This window comes from Saimiri boliviensis, chromosome 7 (genome assembly GCF_048565385.1).
Source record: "Saimiri boliviensis isolate mSaiBol1 chromosome 7, mSaiBol1.pri, whole genome shotgun sequence".
Classification (NCBI taxonomy): Eukaryota; Metazoa; Chordata; class Mammalia; order Primates; family Cebidae; genus Saimiri; species Saimiri boliviensis.
In genome coordinates this window covers 92,404,385-92,426,172 of record NC_133455.1, presented here as the reverse complement: position 1 = coordinate 92,426,172, position 21,788 = coordinate 92,404,385, and the positions used below count along the sequence as shown (strand labels likewise).

Below are 21,788 nucleotides of genomic sequence, written 5' to 3'. Positions count from 1 at the left end.
GCAATGCTAGAATTCAGGTAGGCCTGTTTTAGATTTTTTTTTTTTTTTTTACTAGCTTTGAAAAAACATGAGAACAACATTGCAGATGTCAGTGGACAACTTTGAAAACAATAAAAATGACATCGTATTAAATTAAAATTTCCCAGGCTGGGTGCAGTGACTCATACCTGTAATCCTAGCACTTTGGGACACTGAGGCAAGCGGATCACCTGAGGCCGGAAGTTTGAGACCAGCCTGACCAACATGGAGAAACCTCGTCTCTACTAAAAGTACAAAATTAGCTGGGCATGGTGGCACATGCCTGTAATCCCAGATACTTGGGAGGCTGAGGCAGGAGAGTCTCTTGAACCCGGGAGGCGGAGTTTGCGGTGAGCCGAAATTGCACCACTGCACTCCAGCCTGGGCAACAAGAGCAAAACTCTGTCTCAAAAATTAAAAAAAAAAAAAAAAAAAAAAAAAACCCAAACAATTTGAATGATGCACTAGCCACTCTTGTCAAATGTCACATGACTAGGTGATGGCCAGAACTAATGACTGGTCAACTTAGCTGAACAGTTGTCCTGCACTTTGATAAAAAATGAAAACTAAAAGGCTGTGCACTTAACAGTGGTAACAGTTAACCTCTTAAAATTCCCAGGCCAAGAAGAAGAAAATTAAGTGTATTGGTTTTGAGAGATCTTCTCCCCTTGTCTGTCACTACTACAGGAAACTAGGGCATTTTAAAAGGAATTGTAAGACACTGAAATGGAAACAACAGGATGATAAACTGGAGAACTACGGCTACTCTGAGGAAATAAGGGGTTTTCATTTTTTCCCAATTCTCTGCTTTAACTCACTGTTTGGGATAAATTAACACGATAATATAATAGACACATGAACTGCTGTATCAGTTATAAATTCTACCTTACTTGAAATCCCATTTCTCAGAGAAATGAAAAGATTTACATTGTGGGTATACCTAATAAACCTATCTCTTGCTTTAAATTCACACCTTTGCCTTACTGGTTCATTGGGTTTGGCGTCCTCCCAAGGGCTATGAATGTGATACCCTCAGCCAATACCACGTTTTCCTGATATGCCCAGAAGTCCCTGTTTAACCTGGATTGAAATTTCGGCAATACCCATAATGGTCATTTTTTTTCCTCAAAGTGGGAAATGTTTCTGGAACTCGAACCATGGGGTTGGAGAAAGCAAACCAAAAAATGCCCTCATAGCATATCACAAGTTGGCTGAGCACAGTTGCTCATGCCTTTAATCTCACCATTTTGGGAGGCTGAGGCGGGCAGATCACCTGAGGTCAGGAGTTCAAGACCAGCCTGACCAACATGGAGAAACCCCATCTCTAATAAAAAAAATACAAAATTAGCCTGGTGTGGCGGCACATGTCATGCCTATAATTCCCAACTACCTAGGAGGCTGAGGCAGGAGAATTGCTTGAACCCGGGAGGTGGAGGTTGCTGTGAGCCAAGATTATGCTGTTGCATTCCTGCCTGGGCAACAAGAGTGAAACTCCATTTTATATATATATATATATCTCACAAGTTGTTGTGAGTGGTGTAAAGATACCTTCATATGATTGGGAAAATGGGAAAAATAAATGATATCTAATAAAGGGAAGGAAATCATAAGGCTCCTTTCAAACTTCAACCTTCCTACTAATGCCAAAAGCTGAGCATTTACTTGAAACTATTTCTTACCCAGCTGTGGTTCCAGTCTAACACAGATATAGGAAACATACTCTCAGCTACTCCAATAAAGGTGGAGATTAACACTAAGAAACCCTTGCCTAATTAAAATAATAACCACTACAAGAACCATAGGTGGAGTTGCCCAATCATGAGATTGTCTTGAGAGAGGTTTTATTATTCCTTGCACCAGTTCCTGCAGTACTCCCATTTTCCTTGTCAAGGAACCACATGGGAAAGGATGGAGATTTGTACAAAACTTAAGGGCTGTAGACAATATTATAATACTTAGATATCCAGCACTTCTTAACCTTCATACTCCTGTCTGCCATACCAAATGTCAGACAATATTTTTTAACTTTTTTTTTTGTTGTTGTTGAGAGAATCTCAGTCTGTCTTCTAGGGTGGAGTGCATTGGCACAATCTTGGCTCACTGCAGCCTCCACCTCCTGGGATCAAGTGATTCTCCTGCCTCAGCCTGCCAAGTAGCTAGGATTACAGGTGTACACCACCATGCCCAGCTAATTTTTGTATTTTTTAGTAGAAACAGGGTTTCATGATGTTGCCAGGCTGGTATCAAACTCCTGACCTTAAGTGATCTGCCCACCTTGGCCTCCCAAAGTGCTGGGATTATAGGTGTGAGCCATTTTTCCCAGCCCTGACAATATTTTTCAGTTGTGGATCTCTGTAGCACCTTTTTAAGCATCCCTATATATCCATGTGGTCAGTATTTGTTTGCCTTTATAATGATGGTATACTTGAACTGTGATGTCACAGAGTTAGACAGCGCCCCACTTACTTTTCCAAAATACTGAAATTTGAATTTAGCAGACTCAGACTTCTCTCAGGGGATCCTTACACACTTTGCTCTGACACACGTTCTTCCTCTGAAGAAGAAAACTTGTACTTACTTCAATTGGCCATTAAAGAGTACAAGGCGTCTAAAGATAAACTTTAATTTTGCCTTTCTTAAGTCAGATATGTGGAACATGTCATGTCAGACAAAGGATTGAACATCCGTCCCGATATAATCAAAGGAATCTTAGCTTTTTTGATGCTTACTACTAAAAAATAGCTTAGAGGGTTCTTGGAGTTGGCTTGCTATTGTAGAAGTTGGATACTAAATTTATATTGTGTGACCTGACCCTTTTATACCTATTTAAAGAATAACCAGCCTGATCCCATCATGTGGACTTGTGAGGGACAACCAGCCGTGCAGCAAATTAAAGGAAGATTAGTAGGCCAGGTGCGGTGGCTCATGCCTATAATCCCAGAATTTTGGGAGGCCAAGGTGGGCAGATCACTTGTGGCCTGGAGTTCAAGACCAGCCTAGGCAACATGGTGAAACCCCGTCCCTACTAAAAATATAAAAATTAGCCAGATATGGTGGCAAAATGCCTGTAATCCCGATTATGAGGGAGACTGAGGCAGGAGAATTGCTTGAATTTGGGAGACAGAGGTTGCATGAGCCAACTGCATTCCAGCCTGAGTGATAGAGTGAGACTTTGTCTTAAAAAAAAAATAATAAATTAGTAAATGCCCCAGCAATATGACACCCAAACTATGAACTTTCTCTTTTTCTGTTCATGAGGTGGAGGAAACACATTTGGTATGTTGACTCACTCAGACATGGTGACCAGCAAAGACCTAGATCTGATGACTCCAGGACTGCCCCCTTGTATGAGGGCAATATCAGCTACAGCCTTTCTATATAAAACTATTGAAAAGATAGTCATGGTTGTCCCCACCTTACCGCCTTCATTCCATATTCAATTGAGGGTACTGCCTAACGTGGTGAATTCTCATTATACTCAATCAACACTTTTCTGTTAATAAATTAGCTTCCTATTAAGCAGGTGTCCCCAAACTACGGCCCACGGGCCGTATACGGCCCCCTGAGGCCATTTATCCGGGCCCCACGCCACACTTCAGGAAGGGGCACCTCTTTCATTGGTGGTCAGTGAGAGGAGCACAGTGTGTGGCGGCCCTCCAACGGTCTGAGGGACAGTGAACTGGCCCCCTGTGTAAAAAGTTTGGGGATGCCTGCTATTAGGTCTTACTTTTATCATCCTCTAATGCAGGCGTCCCCAAACTTCCCCAGGCCAAGTCAGCCCAACTGGCTGAACTGATTGCCGTGACTCAAACTTGTCAACCAGCAAAGAATAAGATGGCCAATTATGCCCCTGTGCGTCTGGTGGTGCTCATGACTTTGGAATGCTATGGGTTCTCAGGGCAACCCATAACAAATGGACAAGTCTTGGAGTTCTCTTTTGGCAATTATAAAGGTTCCTGGCCACTCTGAATTAGATACAACGTAGAGTCAAGGTAATCAATTTGCTAATGCAGTAGCTAAGAGAGCTGCATTTGAGTCACCAGACCAATCCTGGGGATGACTGTGATACTTAAACAGTTAAGTCTATGCTAAAGGAAAGCCAGGACTTCGCTTCCACAGAAGAAAGATCTACCTGGAAATGAAACTGGGGATACTTTTTCCCCAAAACTGAACTACGGTATGGACCTAATGATAAACCGTTAACCCAGTGGCTTTCAGATGCCCCTCATGGAATACATTTACGGCTTGACCTATTGGAATTCGGATAAAATGATATACTATTATAAACAGTATTGTTGGAGACTATCATTGATCATCATGGCACAGAGGATTTATTCCATCTACCCAAAACATAATCCTGGAAAACTCCTTTATGGGACTCAAGGCCATTTTCTTCTACCTAGACCTTTTGAGCTACCGTAGCTTGATTTTATCCAGCTGCCACCGTTTTAAAAATTAAATATGTATTGGTAATGATTGCATGTTCTTGCATTAGGTTGAGGATTTCCCCTGCTGATGGGCGATGACACTGGGTAAAATCTTATTAGAAAGGATTATCCCATTTTGGGGAGTCCCCTTTGAATTTCACAGCTAATAGGGGAACTCATTTTACTGCCTAGATTATTAAGCATTTGTAAAATTTGGGGCTGGGCACGGTGACTCACGCCTGTAATCTCAGCACTTTGAGAGGCTGAGGTGGGCGAATCACCTGAGATCAGGAGTTCAAGACCAGCCTGGCTAATGTGGTGAAACCTCGTCTCCACTAACAATACAAAAATTAGCTGGGCATGGTGGTACACACCTATAGTCCCAGCTACTCGGGAGGCTGAGGGAGGAGAATTGCTTGAACCTGGCAGGCAGAGGTTGCATTGAGCCAAGATCGTGCCACTACACTCCAGCCTAGGTTTTTTTTTTTTAAACCAAGAGTGAGACTTGGTTTAAAAAAAAATGGCCTATATTTCAATATTTTGATTGTGCTTACCACCCTTAGTCCTCAGGATTGGTAGAATGGAGCAATGGAGTAATAAAACACAATGGGCTAAACCTGGATTGGTAGAATGGACCAATGGAATAATGAAAACACAGCTGGCTAAATTTATGAAGGCTTTTCACCTCTGCTGGCCGAAGGCACTCCCCTTGATATTGCTCAACCTTTGATCCATCTCTTTATCAACTCTTTTCTCATAAAATTGTAACTGGAAGACCCAGGCACATGGGAATCAAGGTGACTGATCCAAATTTACTGAATGGGGACATCTTGCACGATTGTAACAGACTTGTTCACCAACTCATGAAAAGCCAGGCCTTAGTGCAAGACACATCCCACAGTACGCTCCTGGGAGATGAAGATTCTGGTCATGTCCTCCAACCTGGAGATTTTGTCTGTTGGAAAAGATTTCTTGTAAAGGACTCCCTCCAGCCATGGTAGAGGGGCCCCTGCCAGGTACTGTTGACTCATCCATGGGCAGCAGAGTTAAAGGGTGTAGACTCATGGATCCGTATCTCTCACCTTAAAAAGGCACAACTTCCTGAATGGACCATGACTCCCACCAAAGATCCATGTCTCTGATTCACCAAACAGCTTCAACCCTGAAACCAAGACAAGAGGTTGACAACATCTGAGTGGACAGCTAATTGACCCAAGACTTCAGACCAGGCCTGTATGATCTCCTGTCTAAACATTCTTAGAGTAATATATTTACTCTGGGGATTATTGGCCTTGTCTGCTTTGACTCAGTTTATAGGATAAATAATCTGGTTAACATTTCTATACACATGATGGCCACCTATATATATACACTTGACTTTTCAGGGTCTCTGCTGGGGTTGGGAAAAATAGTTCATTAGTTAAACTCTCCCAAAGTGTGGCAGATGGAGGCATTGTCTTAGATTGCTGGATTTGTCACCACCTTCCAAGGGCCATTCAAGATCATTACATGCTACTTGTTGTGCCAATGATTGATTTTTCTGACACTCCAAATGTTAGTATATACTTGCATGAGTTCCCTCCAAATGTCACTTTCCAAATTCAAATTCAGCTTCTAAAGCCAAGCCATACCCTCACGCCTGTCAATCACTAAACCAATCAGGTACAAATTCTCTAACTTATCTAGAACACATACTTAAGTCTTCACCTTTTCCGGACCACTGTCACTGCACATTCCTGGCCTCCTAACATTTCTGTCATATCTGGCAACCGAAAGTCCAAAGGAGAAAAAGTAAAGCAAATTGTGCCAGCACATCTCATTTGTTAAATATCATGCTTATGCAGGCTTTTGTAAGGCCTGCAGTAAAACCAATCTGTGGCTCACTTATGTTTTAAACACCTTACCCATGAATGAATAGTTAGGGGATACATTTTGGTATGTGGCATTGGGCCATACCCACCAACCCAAGGAGGGGACATAGTGTAAATATCTGGCAAAATAGCTGGCAAATTGAAGGGCTTTGTCTTCTTGGGCATTACATTGCCTTTTTTTGTTCGTTTGTTTGAGGGAGGGTCTTATTCTGTTGCCCAGGCTGGAGTCTGGTGGTGGTGTGATCATGGCTCACTACAGCCTTGACCTCCCTAGGCTCAGATGATCCTCCCACCTCAGCCTCCTGAGTAGCTGGGACAAGGAGTCTGTGCAGTAGCTCACACTGCCTGCTGCACTTATATCAATACCTCAGGTGAAGTAGAGACTTGCATAGAAAGGATTTCCAGGCAAGCTAAATGGTTACAAAAGGCACAAACTACCCATCTTCTCAATGACCCACTTAATTGGCTTCCTTTGGAACTGGAGCATTTCTTCCAGTCTGCAGTTGGAACCCTTTTTCATGTCAGATGGTTAAAGTGCTGATGTCATAACAAGGTTTCAGGGAGGCACATCTCACACATGTGTGAATGCCCAATCATCACTTAAAAAATGACAAAAAGATCTCAAACCTTGATATAATCATAGTCTGTATCCTACTTCTGTTACTATCAGTGAAATTACTCAGGGTATTTATAACCAACTGCTGTTAAGTCTGTTGCTAAAACCAGAATTATGGGCCAGGTGCAGTGGTCTACATGCAATCCTAGCACTTGGCAGGCCAAGGTGGGAGGATTGCTTGAGGCTAGGAGTTTGAGACCAGCCTGGGCAATATAGTGAGACCCTGTCTTGATTAAAAAAAAAAAAAATAGCATGGCGCGGTGGCTCAAGCCTGTAATCCCAGCACTTTGGGAGGCCGAGGTGGGTGGATCACGAGGTGAAGAGATCGAGGCCATCCTGGTCAACATGGTGAAACCCTGTCTCTACTAAAAATACAAAAAATTAGCTGGGCATGGTGGCGTGTGCCTGTAATCCCAGCTACTCAGGAGGCTGAGGCAGGAGAATTGCCTGAACCCAGGAGGCGGAGGTTGTGGTGAGCTGAGATCGCGCCATTGCACTCCAGCCTGGGTAACGAGCGAAACTCCGTCTCACACACAAAAAAATCACCTCTCCCCCAATTATGATAGCACAATGTAGATAGAATCATCCTGTAAGCTTAGCAGCAGATTACACTACATACCCCTGGAATGCCTGCCTCAGGCCTAGATCAGCCTCATCTTGCCTCTTTCCGTCCAGTGTGGGATGTGACTTCTGGGAATGAGCCTTCCCAATGAAGAGGAATTTGTATTCTCTAAAGAGAAATTTTGATCAAAAGGGGTAAAATATGGAAATAAAAGGAAAAATGAATTGACACAGCCTCTTATAAATATTTGTTCTGGCTCAGGAATTTGTACATGCAAAGGCAGCTATGTCAGATAAGTGTTACAACTGCCCATAAATAGGCATGTTTTAACTGTAACCCTGAAATCTTGAAAAACATCTTGAAATGTTTTTTCTGTTTCAAGGACTTTAAGAAAACATGTTGTAGATAAACAGGTAGATGATGATGATAGTGTCAGAAGAAAAGAGAAAAGTGCGCCAAGATGGCTGCAGTTTGGGCATACGGGTAATAAAACCATAGCCTGTTAACTAAGGCTGACCGCTTGTGTATGTGTAACTGGAGTTTGTTAAATATTTTACTAACAGGTACTGGTTGTAAACTTGTGTGTCAGATACAGAACGAGGGCAGGATGGAATCAATCATCCTTCCGCCAGACCCTGAGATGCCTACACAATTATTAATCTTTCTCTCCTATCCACTCAGCCACGTTTACCTTATGTGTAACATCACTGAATATCAGTCAAATTGTCACGAATGTAATTGCTGCTTCACTGTACTGCAGTTATCCCCCTGTTTAAAATAATGTGTGAATACCGTGCCTCATATAATCTACATTGAAACACAGGTTATAAGCTATTGGAACGTGTGCTTCCTGGGTGCACATCCTTAAGCTTGGCCTAATAAACTTTGTTTGACTGAGATTCAGATTCCCATCTTGGTCTCTCATTTGGGTTGACATACCTATTAGGAGACTGGCGTCCTAGATGCTGAATTTATAAAGATGATAAAGACAAGTGAATTCCTAACCCAGTTTTATTTTATTTTATTTTTAACTTTTTTTGAGATGGAGTCTTGCTCTGTCGCCCAGGCTGGAGTGCAGTGGTGCGATTTTAGCTCACTGCAACCTCTGCCTCCTGGATTCACACAATTCTCCTGTCTCAGCCTCCCAGTTAGCTGGGACTACAGGTGCATGCCACCATGGCTGGCTATTTTTTTTTTTTTTTTTAATTGTTAGTAGAGACAGGGTTTCACCGTGTTAGCCAGGATGGTCCCGATCTTCTGACTTCGTGATCTGCCCACCTTGGCTTCCCAATACTGAGATTACAGGCATAGCTCCTGGCCCTTCTTATTTTTAAATATCTAAAAAACAGGCTTGCCGGGCGCGGTGGCTCAAGCCTGTAATCCTAGCACTTTGGGAGGCCGAGGCGGGTGGATCACGAGGTCAAGAGATCGAGACCATCCTGGTCAACATGGTGAAACACCGTCTCTACTAAAAATACAAAAGATTAGCTGGGCATGGTGGCTCGTGCCTGTAATCCCAGCTACTCAGGAGGCTGAGGCAGGAGAATTGCCTGAACCCAGGAGGCGGAGGTTGCGGTGAGCCGAGATCGCGCCATTGCACTCCAGCCTGGGTAACAAGAGTGAAACTCCGTCTCAAAAAAAACAAAAACAAACAAACAAACAAACAAACAAAAACAGGCTTACTGAGATCATTCACATACCGTAAAATTCACTCACTTATATACCATAATATTCACTCTTATAATGTGTACGATTCAGTGGCTTTTTGTATGCTTAGAGTTTTGCAACAATACCACTATTTAATTTGAGAAGACAAATGACAGTTTACAATTCGTATTTTAAGTTTTTCCTGATTTTTGACTTCATTTCAAAGCTTCCTTTTACTTTTCTTTCCCCCAAACACATGCTTAAAGGTGAGATTGTATGGGGTCTGTTCTCAGGTGTTAACTGTTAATCAATTAGAAAGCAGATAAGCCGGGCGCAGTGGCTCAAGCCTGTAATCCCAGCACTTTGGGAGGCTGAGGTGGGTGGATCACGAGGTCAAGAGATCGAGACCATCCTGGTCAACATGGTGAAACCCCGTCTCTACTAAAAATACAAAAAATTAACTGGGCATGGTGGTGCATGCCTGTAATCCCAGCTACTCAGGAGGCTGAGACAGGAGAATTGCCTGAGCCCAGGAGGCGGAGGTTGCGGTGAGCCGAGATCGCGCAATTGCACTCCAGCCTGGGTAACAAGAGTGAAACTCTGTCTCAAAAAAAAAAAAAAAGAAAGCAGATAGTATTACCTTTCTTCTTTAAAACATAGTGCCGAGTGATATGATGCCTATGAGAATACAGGTAAAATTCACAGATAGTTTCATAGCTGATGCTGTTATTTGAACAAATAAGATAGATTTTACTGGAGGAATCATTTAATATTGCACAAATTTGATACTAGGAAAGCAGTATTCTAAAGAACCACTGGGTTGCTCGAAAAAACAAATCTCCAGTTTAAAATCAAGTTATGCCATGCCCATCCACTACTTTGTCAAATATATAATGTAACTTGGTTTCACAAGCCATTTTGTGTCCTTGGTTTTCCTCCAGAGATTAAGTAGTGTTTTTTTTTGTTTTTTAAAAACATTAATGGGTTTGTAGATTTTTGAAAATACTTTCAGTTGATCTCAGGAATCCCCAAACCTCAAAATGGTTAAACATCAACCACTGCTTAACTTGGTTGCTGTAAACAAAACCCAAAATGAAACCCCTGTGTATCTGCTGCAGATTCCCAGGTGCCTCTTAAGTGTGGGGATAAGCTCAGAAAAGGCTTAATAGTTTTATTAAGTTGTCATCCATTAAAAGGTTCACATGCTCCTTGTGTGTTACATAAGGACAGGCAACTTTTATGCATTTCTCACTGAGCATTGCCTAGGAAAGAGGGTAAGCCCTAGGATTTAGATCCTTCTCAGATGTTCAGGCAGAAGAATTTTGTCAGGACAAAAGTAAGGTCATGGAGCTATATAAAAATGGATTATGCGTCTTAAGACATCTCCCCTATGTTTAAGAAGAATATTCCTCAGATGATGAACGGAATATCTTGCCAGGGGCTGGTGGGTAAGTTTTGTGGAGGTCCTCACCAGCAGAAAAAAAATAATTGGCTGATTAAAAAGAAAACCTCAGTATTTACCTCTAACCCTAACATCCTTAACAGCTTGCTAGTGTGGTAACTGGCATAAACTATGGGGTCTTGGTTAAATCCAACCTCAGTGAAGGTAGTTCACATCGTAGAGATAAACTGAATGCTGATAGCTTTGAGGACTTGTTCATTTGGGGGAAGGGAAAGAGATTGTGAGGATGGAGATAGGAATCTATCTGTCATAATTGGATTTGATCTGTGTATTAATGGAATGAACTGGCCTTTTTTGTTCTGCTTCTTTTGTCCTTGCTGAGAAGAGGGGCTGAAGTTTCCAAGGGCTATGGGTGAAGCTGGAGGGTATTAGAGGAACTGCTCTCTGACCTTCTTGATGGTAATGCAAGCTGTTGGGGGAGTTTGGAGAACACTGCAGGGCAGTATGCGGATGAGAGCTGTATTACATTTTGCCTTGAAACAGTAATATACAAAGTAAAGCAATAACTGCTCTTCTGCTTTCCTGTTTCCGAAATCTTCTGTCATTTGATACTGTTTTTTCCAGAGCAACATGTGACTATTTTCTTCAGGATTTTCTTTTCAGTTATCATACGGGTTTGTTGTTGGATTGAGAAAAAAATATCTGCCTCATTCGAACAGGCCTCTCTAGACCTTTTCTTACTACTGTGTAGAGGGTACTTTCTCATTTTTCTTCCTCTCAAAGCTATCAAATTCCCAAGCATTCAACTAAAATTATTATCAACTAAAAAAAAAAAAAAAAAAAAAAAAAAAACAACCAAAACCGATTTGTTTTTTTTTTTTTTTTGAGACAGAGTTTCGTTCCTGTTACTCATGCTGGAGTGCAACGGCGCGATCTCGGCTCACCGCAGCCTCCGCCCCCTGGGTTCAGGCAATTCTCCTGCCTCAGCCTCCGGAGTAGCTGGGATTACAGGCACGTGCCACCATGCCCAGCTAATTTTTCGTATTTTTAGTAGAGGCGGGGTTTCACCATGTTGACCAGGATGGTCTCCATCTCTTGACCTCATGATCCACCCACCTCGGCCTCCCAAAGTGTTGGGATTACAGGCGTGAGCCACCGCGCCGGGCCCTAAAACCAATTCTTAGGGATAACTGTTTAGACTTAATTACTGAAGAGTATCAAGGTTTTCTGCCTTGCCCCATCTCATTCTTTTGCCTGCCTCTCTCACCAGCAAAAACATTGAAGAGGAACACTTTATTAACAATAGCTTGTTTGAAGGGAAGTTTCAATTTTTAGCTAATTATTTGCTAATAAAAGTTTTAAAAAATATTTTTCTTTAAAAGTTCTAAAACCTCGATTATATTTCATAACACCTCAATATCTAAAAATACACATAAAAAGCCTGGATATTTGGTTAGTTCTGAATCATTTTCATTAATACTTGCTGTAGTATACTAACCAGGATTGGAAAGGAATGGGATCAGACAAGATAATCCAAAGACAAATATAGCCATATGCCACACAAGGACGTTTTGGTCAGCCACAGACTGCATATATGATGGAGTCAAAGATTATGCCATATTTTTGGTACCTTTTCTATATTTAGATGCACAGATTCTTACCATTATATTACAGTTGCCTGTGGCATTCAGTACAGTCACATGCTGTATACATTTGTTGCCTAGGAACAGTAGGCTATCCCATATAGCCCACGGATGTTGTAGGCTGTTGCCATCTAGGTTTGTGTGAAGACATTCTGATGTTTGCACAAGGATGCCCAGTGATGCATTTCTCAGAATATGTCCCCACTGTTGGCAACACATGACTGTACTGAAGCTTTAGATTTAGTTATCTCAGTTTATTTCTAAAACAACTGATAATTTTCTGTGGTTAACACCTAAAACTATGGGCACTAAATATATTTTTTGTTTATTGTTGCTTTATGTGATAATGTTGTGATAATTTGTAGTTAGACCCTCAGACATACATACATCTTCTGGACTTGTCCATTAGAGTTTAGTTTCCATATTCATTGCCTTTTCATCACCTCTCTTAGTCCAGATTTTCTGGTGAAGCTGGCCCTTGGTTTGGATATACCAAATTACTTTTCCTAAGGTACACATTTACTGCCAGCTACATATTTGCATCAGCCCCAGAGTTGTTTTCTTCCTTCCTTCCTTGATGTTGAGACTTTTTTTTTTCTTTGAACAGGAGAACTACAATTTATTTCACTGTACATCTCTGGGACATTTGCTTCCCACTGTTACTACTCTCAGGCACAAATCCTCGTAGAACAGGTCCACAAACCTCTAAGAACTAAGGGGCAGATCAGCGATAAGACAACATGAGCTCATTCTTTGTCTTCATGATTTATGGAATTATTATTATTAAATTTTAACCTTGGATTTTTGTAAATTTTACATCTTCCTTTTCAGCAGTTTCAATTCAGGGCCAAACTTGGCTGTTTAGAACTTCCCACTTATCACAGAAGAAATCCCCTCTGAATTCCCAGTAGGCAGAGTGGTATGGCTGATGCATAGTGAGCTAGTTGCGTGCTTAGTATCGAATAGCGGTTATGGTAAATGCTCAAAACTTCCCCAGAGGGGAATCACGTTAATGCAAAGGTGCAAAATGAAAAGGTGTGTCTTAAGTTTTAGGATGCATCCTTGATTGTGTACGGCTTCATTATTTTACAGGATTGTTTGTGACATTTCTTACTTAAAAACCTGATTTAAAAAATGCTCCTCTTCCCCATTTTTAGAATGAGTGTTGGCTAGGAGAGTCAGGAGGTGGTAGAGTCCTCCTTAAATAACTAAGCCTTTCTTTTGTGTTTTATACACTTGCCATGCTAGTGCCAAGAATGGAGGTAGATCCAGGAGGTCTTCCCCTGAGCTGCCTGTCTGGCTTGGTCATATAACACCGTGTTGCTTGGGGGTGGGGTGGAGCAGAGAACTCTTTAATGGTTCCTTATTACAGGACTCAACAAAGGTGTGTCATTCCCTTGGCTTTACAGACTGTTGCCCAGAAGAAAAGATGTTTGGTTTTCACAAGCCAAAGATGTACCGAAGTATAGAGGGCTGCTGTATTTGCAGAGCTAAGTCCTCCAGTTCTCGATTCACTGACAGTAAACGCTATGAAAAGGACTTCCAGAGCTGTTTTGGGTAAGTTCACCTGATGTTTGTACTGTTCTTAGAGTGAAAAAATACCACACACAGCCTGCGGAAATATTTGTAAGCAAGGTGATGGGAACAATTTGCTATTAATTAAAATCATTTATTCTAATCTAGGCTATTTAAGTCTCCTGTTATTTAAATGAATCAGACAATACCAACAGCCGACTTTTTTCCAGATTATGAGGAGCTGCCAGGTTAATTGTGAAGCGCCTTATAGTTGTAGCTAGACAAACTCTTTTGTTGTTGACTTCCTTTTGTGGTTAATTTTTAAAAAGGCTTTTAAAGAAATTACCCTTGACTAGGTGCAGTGGCTCATGCCAGTAATCCCAGCACTTAGGGAGACTGAGGCAGGTGGATCACCTGAGCCCAGGAGATCGAGACCGGCCTGGGCAACATGGCAAAACCCATCTCTACAAAAAATACAAACAACAACAACAAAAAACCTTGCTGGATATGGTGGTTTGTGCCTGTAATCCTAGCTACTCTGGAGGCTGAAGTGAGATCACCTGAGCCTGGGAGGTTGAGGAAATGAAAATATTAAAATAAAAATAAAATTTAAAAAGGCATGGTTGGCACAGACCTTTGTGACAACCTTCAGAATAGTTACAAAGTCCAGGATTAACAATAATGATCAACAAATGTTTGATAAGAAAAAGTGATGAAAGTAATTTCTAACATGGGAAATCATTCATTCTTATTTTTCTTTTTTTTTTTTCAAAAATTTTTAAATAGAGACAGGGTTTCACCACGTTGATCAGGCTGCTCTCGAACTCCCGACCTCAGGTGATCTGCCTGCCTCAGCCTCTCAAAGTGCTGGGATTACAGGCGTGAGCCACCGTGCCTGGCCCTTTTTTTTTCTTTTTTAAAGAGACAGTCTTCCTGTGTTGCATAGGCTGGGGTGCAGTAGCTATTCACAGGTGTGATCATTGTGTACTACAGCCTTGAACTTTTGGACTCAAATGATCCTCTTGTCTGAGCCTCCTGAATAGCTGAGACTATGGGTGTGCACCACCTTACCCAGTGATACAGTCGTTTGTTTGTTCATTTGTTTGAGACAGAAACTCACTCTGTCACCCAGGTTGAAGTGCAGTGTCACTATCATGGCTCACTGAAGCCTTGACCTCACTGGCCTCAGGTGATCCTCGTACTTCAACCTCCTGAGGAACTGGGACTACAGACATGCACTACCATTCCTTGCTAATTTTTCTATTTTTTTGTAGAGACAGGATTTTGCCATGTTGCCCAGGCTGATCTCAACCTCCCAGCTACCTCAGCCTCCCAGAGCACTGGGATTACAGGCTTAAGCCACCTCATCTGGCCATATTCATTTTTTAAAACTATAATGCCTCTCTGGTTTCGTTTGCTGTGAAACTGGAATATTATGGCACATTATTTTACTTGTCAAGGGGTAGTATTTTGATACTTATGAAATATCTACTCAGGCCGGGTGCGGTGGCTTGCACCTGTAATCCCAGCACTTTGGGAGGCCAAGGTGGACAGATTGGTTGAGCCAAGCGTTGGAGACCAGCCTTGGGCAGCATTGCAAAACCCGGTCTCCACAAAAAATAGAAAAATTAGCCAGGCATGGTAGCATGTGCCTGTGGTCCCAGCTACTAGGGAGGCTGAGGTTGGAGGATCACTTGAGCTTGGGAGGTTGAGGCTGCAGTGAGCCATAATCCCACCCGCACTCCAGCCTGGGCAACAGAGTGAGATTTTGTTTACCCCCACACCCCCACCTAAAAAGAAATGTGTCTACACATTTCAAGAAAGATTAATTAAATAGCATCGTTTAAAAGCATGATAATCAGAATCTCTTCTAGGTCTCAAGTTTTACTCTTCAATTTTAAAAGCAGTTTTTAAATTAAAATTTAAAAAATAATTTTAAAGTAGAGATGGGATCTCCTTGTGTTGCCCAGGCTGGTCTTGAACTCCTTCGCTCAAGTGATCTTCCCACATTTGTCTTCAGTTGTGCTGGGTTTACAGGCGTGAACCACCGTACCAGCCTATTTAACTTATTTTTTTTTGAGATGGAGTCTTACTCTTGTTGTCTGGGCTGGAGTGCAGTGGTGTGATGATCTTAGCTCACTGCGATCTCTGCTTCCTGGGTTCAAACGATTCTCCTGCCTAAGCCTCTCAAGTAGCTGGGATTACAGGCACCAGCCACCACCTAATTTTTGTAGTTTTAGTAGAGATAGGGGTTCATCATGTTGGCCAGGCTGGTCTCGAACTCCTGACCTTAAGTAGCCACCCGCCTCAGCCTCTCAAAGTGCTGGGATTACAGGCATGAGCCACCGCACCTGTCCTGACCTATTTAATTTTAAAAGCATTTCTTATTTCAAAATAACCAAATTGCAGTACGTAGAATAGGTTTGTTGGATCTAGAAGTTAACTTTATTTCTGAAATATGCTATAGAAACAAATATACTATAGAATATACTATAGAAATATTCTATAGAAAACTATAGAAACAGAATCATCCAGAATGATTAAACTGTATCTGTAAACCATATTTAGTTATGTTTTTTTTCCCAAAAGAAATGTGCTTGCATGAATTCTTTTTTTTTTTTTTTTTTACTTGATACATACAACTATTTAATGAATCTCTACTATATAGTAGATATTATTTCTGGTGTAAGAGACATATTAATGAACAAAAAAGGGAAAAAATCTTTTTTGGTGCTTACATAGTCTTCTTCCTAGATTTCTGAACATTTCTTCTACTGATTTTCTTCAGTTACTCCCCTTCCTGCAAACATTTTTTTTAATTGCATTTTAGGAAGGCATGAATTCTTTAAGGTAAGGGAGACTGATAAAGATTTGATTGTTTTCTTACCAGATTGCATGAGACTCGTTCAGGAGACATCTGCAATGCCTGTGTCCTGCTTGTGAAAAGATGGAAGAAGTTGCCAGCAGGATCAAAAAAAAACTGGAATCATGTTAGTCCATCTTTCTTTTTTCTCAATTATATCTATTATATTTAAAGTAACATTAATTTCCCCTAATTTAGGAAGTAATGTATCCCTAGGGTAGAAATGTCTGAAAAGATTAAAGAAAAACACTAGCTACTGCTCAGATATAATTGCCTAACATTTTGGCATCTCAGATATAATTGCCTAACAGAATAGCCTGGTGTGGCATTTCCTTAAGGCTGTATCCAATATCCCCCTTTTGGAGATTCACAGTAAGCATTCACATATTTTTAGGCTTAACCCAGTAATTCCCAGAGTTAATTAGATATGAGTCCTTTTTCTTAAATCTCTTTGGATAACATCATCCTTTGAACTCAGGTTGGTACTAATGAGCACATAGGTTTTAGAATCAGACTTGGATTTGAATTTTGCCTTTACCACTTACTAGTTGTGTACTTTGGGCAGATCACGTTTATGAAGTGCAAAGATAATAGCTTTCTTACAGAGCAATTGTGAGAACTAAATGAGATATATAGAAAGTATAACACATAGTTATTCACACTAGCCTTACGTTGTTCTTTGATGATAGCTTTGTTATTATAACAGTGAAGATGATAACAACCTTCCTTTCTACATGGGGTAGAGATTATTATAATAAATGTGAACAAATACCTAAGAAACAACATCATATGGGCTGAAATCAATGGCTGGGCTAGACTGTGGGAGAACATGCTATTGCCGTCATGTAACTCACCTCAGAGATTAAAGTGTGTAGTGAAAAAACAAAGAATAGACTTGAAGATCTTGATTCTAGTTTTTTTCCCCTTTCTACCCCCTTACCCATTTACTCCTTGGTGAAATAAGGCAAAATGCATAATTTATCTTTGCCTTGTTTTCCTTCAGTCTAAAATTGGAGTAACAAAAATAGCCCCTTTACTGCTTTGTACTGAAGATAAAAAATATAGGAAAGCTTTTTGTAAACTGCAAAACATTATCCTATAGAAATGGAATTGTTTTTAGGCTTGATTCTTAACCTAGTTAGGTCATCCGTTAATGATTATCCCATATACAAATCTATTTAAATTTTTTTCCAACAGACTCCCACTATTACCCACTTTACGGGAAAGAATATTTTTAAAAACCTCACTAGATAAATAATATTTATTCTTTTATTTCATGTGATGATTAAAGATGCACATGGAGCCTCATCCTCTTTAGTATAAAACTGTGGTTCTCAAACAGGCGTGGATCTGAACCAAAGGGGGATACACTGGTATCCTTTTAAAAATATTATTAAATATTCAGTATTTTCTTCCAGGTGGTAGATGCAAGGGCTGGACCCAGTCTAAAGACTACATTGAAACCAAAGAAAGTGAAAACTTTATCTGGGAACAGGATAAAAAGCAACCAGATCAGTAAACTGCAGAAGGAATTTAAACGTCATAGTAAGTTTGATATTAGAACATTAGTACTTAATAATTTTTTTTGGTTGGGATGGTGTATGGCATGTGTGGGTCATTTTTTCCTTTGTTGCTTTTTATAAAGGGCACTGGAAGGCAATGTTGACTCGGTAGAGATGTTATGTTATTTCTTTGAAATCTTGACACTCTTTCTGATTTGATGTCTTAAGAGTATTTCCACTAGCTAACCACTTGAGATTGTACTGAGACCACTCTGATGTCTTTATTGACATCTTAATTTTCTAGAAGGTGCATTTCTAGCTGGTTTACTTGATTTTTATCTATAAGGAAATTGAGCCCTAGAGATGTGCAAGAAGATATGTAAATAATTAGAGGACAATCTGAGACCAAAGTCCAGGTTTTCTGGAAAATAACTTTAGAAATCATAACTCACATATTGAAATAAAGCTAGCCTCAGGGTTTGCTTTCGGGTTTAAGGAGCAGTGTGTGTTGTGTGATAAAATGAGAAAGGAATGTCTAATTAGTGTTAGGTCACATGCTATTATGGGAAGTTTTTTTTGGAGGGGGGGTTACCATAGTGGCACATCGTATTTTGGAATTGAGATTTTGGATTTTGAAAAGGAAATACACTGCATATAATGTTACTATATATTAATATCTCTATCACCCTTGGGAGGGTTTGAAGGAGCATTATTGAACCAAACACATTAGTATTTTTACAGCAAAAAGTAGCAGTATGCACATTTAGTAGAATAAGTACATGGTATATAGACTGTCCAGGTTTGTCTTCTTAATAATCATAGTTTAGGTCATGCCACATTTTGTGGTGAGCTTTCTCAGAATTGTGGCTAGGGGTTGTAGACCTGTATTGAAGCTCTCAGTACTTTTTAAAACTCTATATAGGACCCTGTTTGAGAAAACATGATCAATTAAGACAAATGGTTATCATGCTTGTTTATGAATTGTGGAAAACGACATCCAAGTTTAGTGATGGTAAAGTGAGGAGTGCAGGAGAGCGTACACATCTTTTGAGCGTTTTGGTATACTAAGCACTTTACATATGTAATGATCTCTGTTAAATCCACCTTAGAGCTTAGAATAGGAAGCACAAAGGGGTGATTTAACCTTGATATGGGTCACTTAATAAGTGGTTGATATGTGGTAAAATATTTAGGTAATATAAGCATGTGTCTCTTTGTATTTTAATTAGACACTTTCCTAACTAGCTCTCAAGCCCCCGTCTCCCTAAAGTTTAACTCTACCTTCCATCATTCTCATTAGATGTTTCCTTCCTTCCTTCCTTCCTTCCTTCTTTCCTTCCTTCCTTCCTTCCTTCCTTCCTTCCTTCCTTCCTTCCTTCCTTCCTTCCCTCCCTCCCTCCCTCCCTCCCTTCCTCTCTGTCTCTCTTTGTTTCTTCCTCCTCGCCCCCAACCTTTTTTTAAAAAAGGATCTTGTTCTGTCTCCCAGGCTGTATTATGGTGGCATGATCTTGGGTCACTGCAGCCTCTGCCTCTCGGGTACAAGTAATTCTTGTGCCTCAGCCTCCTTAATAGCTGAGACTACAAATGTGTACCACAATGCCTGGCTAAATTTTGTATTTTTAGTGGAGTTGGGGTTTTGCCATGTTGCCCAGGCTGGTCTCAAACTTAGCTCAAGCAATCCTCTTGCCTCAGCCTCCCAAAAGTGCTGGGATTACAAGCGTGAATCATCATGCCCGGTCCTCACTACTAGATGCTATAATGAAAATTTAGGAAACGTTAATTTTCTTTACTTACTTGAAGATGGAGGAATTGATTATTCATATGTATGTTCTTAGCTATTTCCCTTAATTATAGGGAAAGTGATATCTAACTTTTACCTTACTTAAGGGAATATATCCAGTGTAATTTTAGATTTTTATTGTGAAACTGCTGTATAGTAGTTGGAGACTGAAAATAAATCCCTTCGATAATAAGATGTGTAGATTGTGCAGGCTTAAACTGAACCAGGGTGTTCCCTAGTTACATTATAAATTGCTATCACCTGTGTGTATTGAAGCAGTTGGAAGATGTGCATTTTTATATATCTCCCACTAAATGGTCTGTGCTTCTGGTTGTGTGTTTGCTTCTGTGCATCCTGTACAGACCTGGCCTGTATTCGTTTCTTAGCCTTTTTTTTCTTTTGAGATGGTGTCTTGCTCTGTCACCCAGGCTGGAGTGCAGTGGCACGATCTCAGTTCACTGCAACCTCTGCCTCCTGGGTTCAAGCGATTCTCCTATCTCAGACGCCTGAGTAGCTGGGATTACAGCACACGCCACCATGCCTGGCTAAGTTTTGTGTTTTTAGTAGAGACGGGGTTTTGCCATGTTGTTCAGGCTGGTGTCAAACTCTTGACCTCAGGTGATCCACCCCCCTTGGCATCCTGAAGTGCTAGGATTACAGGCGTGAGCCACCGTGCCCAGCCCTGTATTGTGTTTTCGAGACATTTCGTGGTATACTACTAGAAAGGCATTGTATCTAGAGTTACAGATCTGAATATGAATTTTGGCTCTTGTCACTAGCAAATGTGTGAGTCTGGAGTCACTTGAAGTTTAACCATAATTTTCTATTCAGAAAATGGGGATAATCAAGTAAAAAATAGCTTTGTAAAACAAAATACATTCCTATATAAATGTTAGCTATTCTTTTTGTATCATTTTTCCCAGAAATCTGCAATGATTTCTGCTTGCTACAAAATATAGTTGAGAATTCCTAGAAAGTGTTTGAAGGTCCTATTTTTGTTTGAGCTGAGTCAATTCCTGGAATGTGTTGGGCTTCCACAACTTTGCTCGTTGACTTTGCTCATTGTCCCTACTGACTTGATGCCATCTAATCACTCCTTTGTGCCTTCCAAATCTTAGGTAGTTTTTAAGACTTAAAATTGCAGTTTGAAGAGTTTCCAGATCCACATTCTAGAAGGGTTCTTCCATACTGTGTTTGTATGTAGTTAGTTGTGGATATCTTAGTATTTCGGGTATTCAGTGAAACCATATGAAATCACATTTTTACAGATAAAAAATGGTCAGATAATTGAAATTTCAAATAGCTTAAAGATATTAATCACTTCCTAGGAGAGTGAGTTTTCCTCAGCAGCATAGAGCTGTCTGCTGATGTTAAATTATTTAGGAAGTCTTAAACATCCCGTTAAACTTATTCCTTTAAAGCCTGCTACTCTTGAGGATTTTGTTTGCTAAATTAACATATTAAAAATACTAATGGTGCTTTCTTTGTTTTAGGTACTTAATTTTATGCTGTTTTATGTAAATATTTGTTAATGTAAAATACTTGTGAGCTCTATTCAAGAAACGTTTTCTTGGCTGGGTATGGTGGGTCACACCTGTAATCCCAGCACTTTGGTAGGCCAGGAGTTCAAGACCAGCCTGGTGAATATGGCGAAACCTTGTCTATGAAAAATACAAAAAAATTAGTTGGTTGTGGTGGTGGTCACCTGTAGTAGTAGCTACTCAAGAGGCTAAGGCATGAAAATCAAGAGGTGGAGGCTGCAGCCAGCTGTGACCGTGCCACTGCACTCCAGCTTGGGTGATAACATAAGATCTGGTCTCAAGGAAACCCAAAAAATAAAAATTAAAAAAAACAAAAACAAAACAAAACCCAAAGTTTTCTTTAGTCTGTTTCTTTCCATGCAGCAAATAACATAGGATTTGATGCCTTATACATATTTAAT

General features: G+C 40.5%; 1 protein-coding gene and 1 non-coding gene across 7 annotated transcripts in view; one reads left to right on the top strand and one right to left on the bottom strand.

Moving 5' to 3' along the window:
* SINHCAF (SIN3-HDAC complex associated factor) overlaps positions 1-21,788 on the top strand; it is a 94,553-nt gene that overhangs the window by 63,733 nt on the left and 9,032 nt on the right. For 5 of the 6 annotated variants that reach the window (XM_074403031.1, XM_074403030.1, XM_003926629.4 and 2 more), the window contains 3 exons: positions 13,596-13,743; positions 16,592-16,691; positions 17,983-18,109. In XM_074403031.1, coding sequence (XP_074259132.1) covers positions 13,616-13,743; positions 16,592-16,691; positions 17,983-18,109 — 355 coding nt within the window. In that variant the 5' untranslated portion in view covers positions 13,596-13,615. Of the gene's footprint in view, positions 1-5,536; positions 5,679-13,595; positions 13,744-16,591; positions 16,692-17,982; positions 18,110-21,788 lie in introns of all 6 variants that reach the window. The other variant, XM_074403029.1, reaches the window with a different exon arrangement.
* LOC120365206 (small nucleolar RNA U13) lies at positions 6,836-6,936 on the bottom strand. Its single transcript, XR_005580213.1, has one exon. It is a non-coding gene; the product is annotated as a small nucleolar RNA U13 (small nucleolar RNA).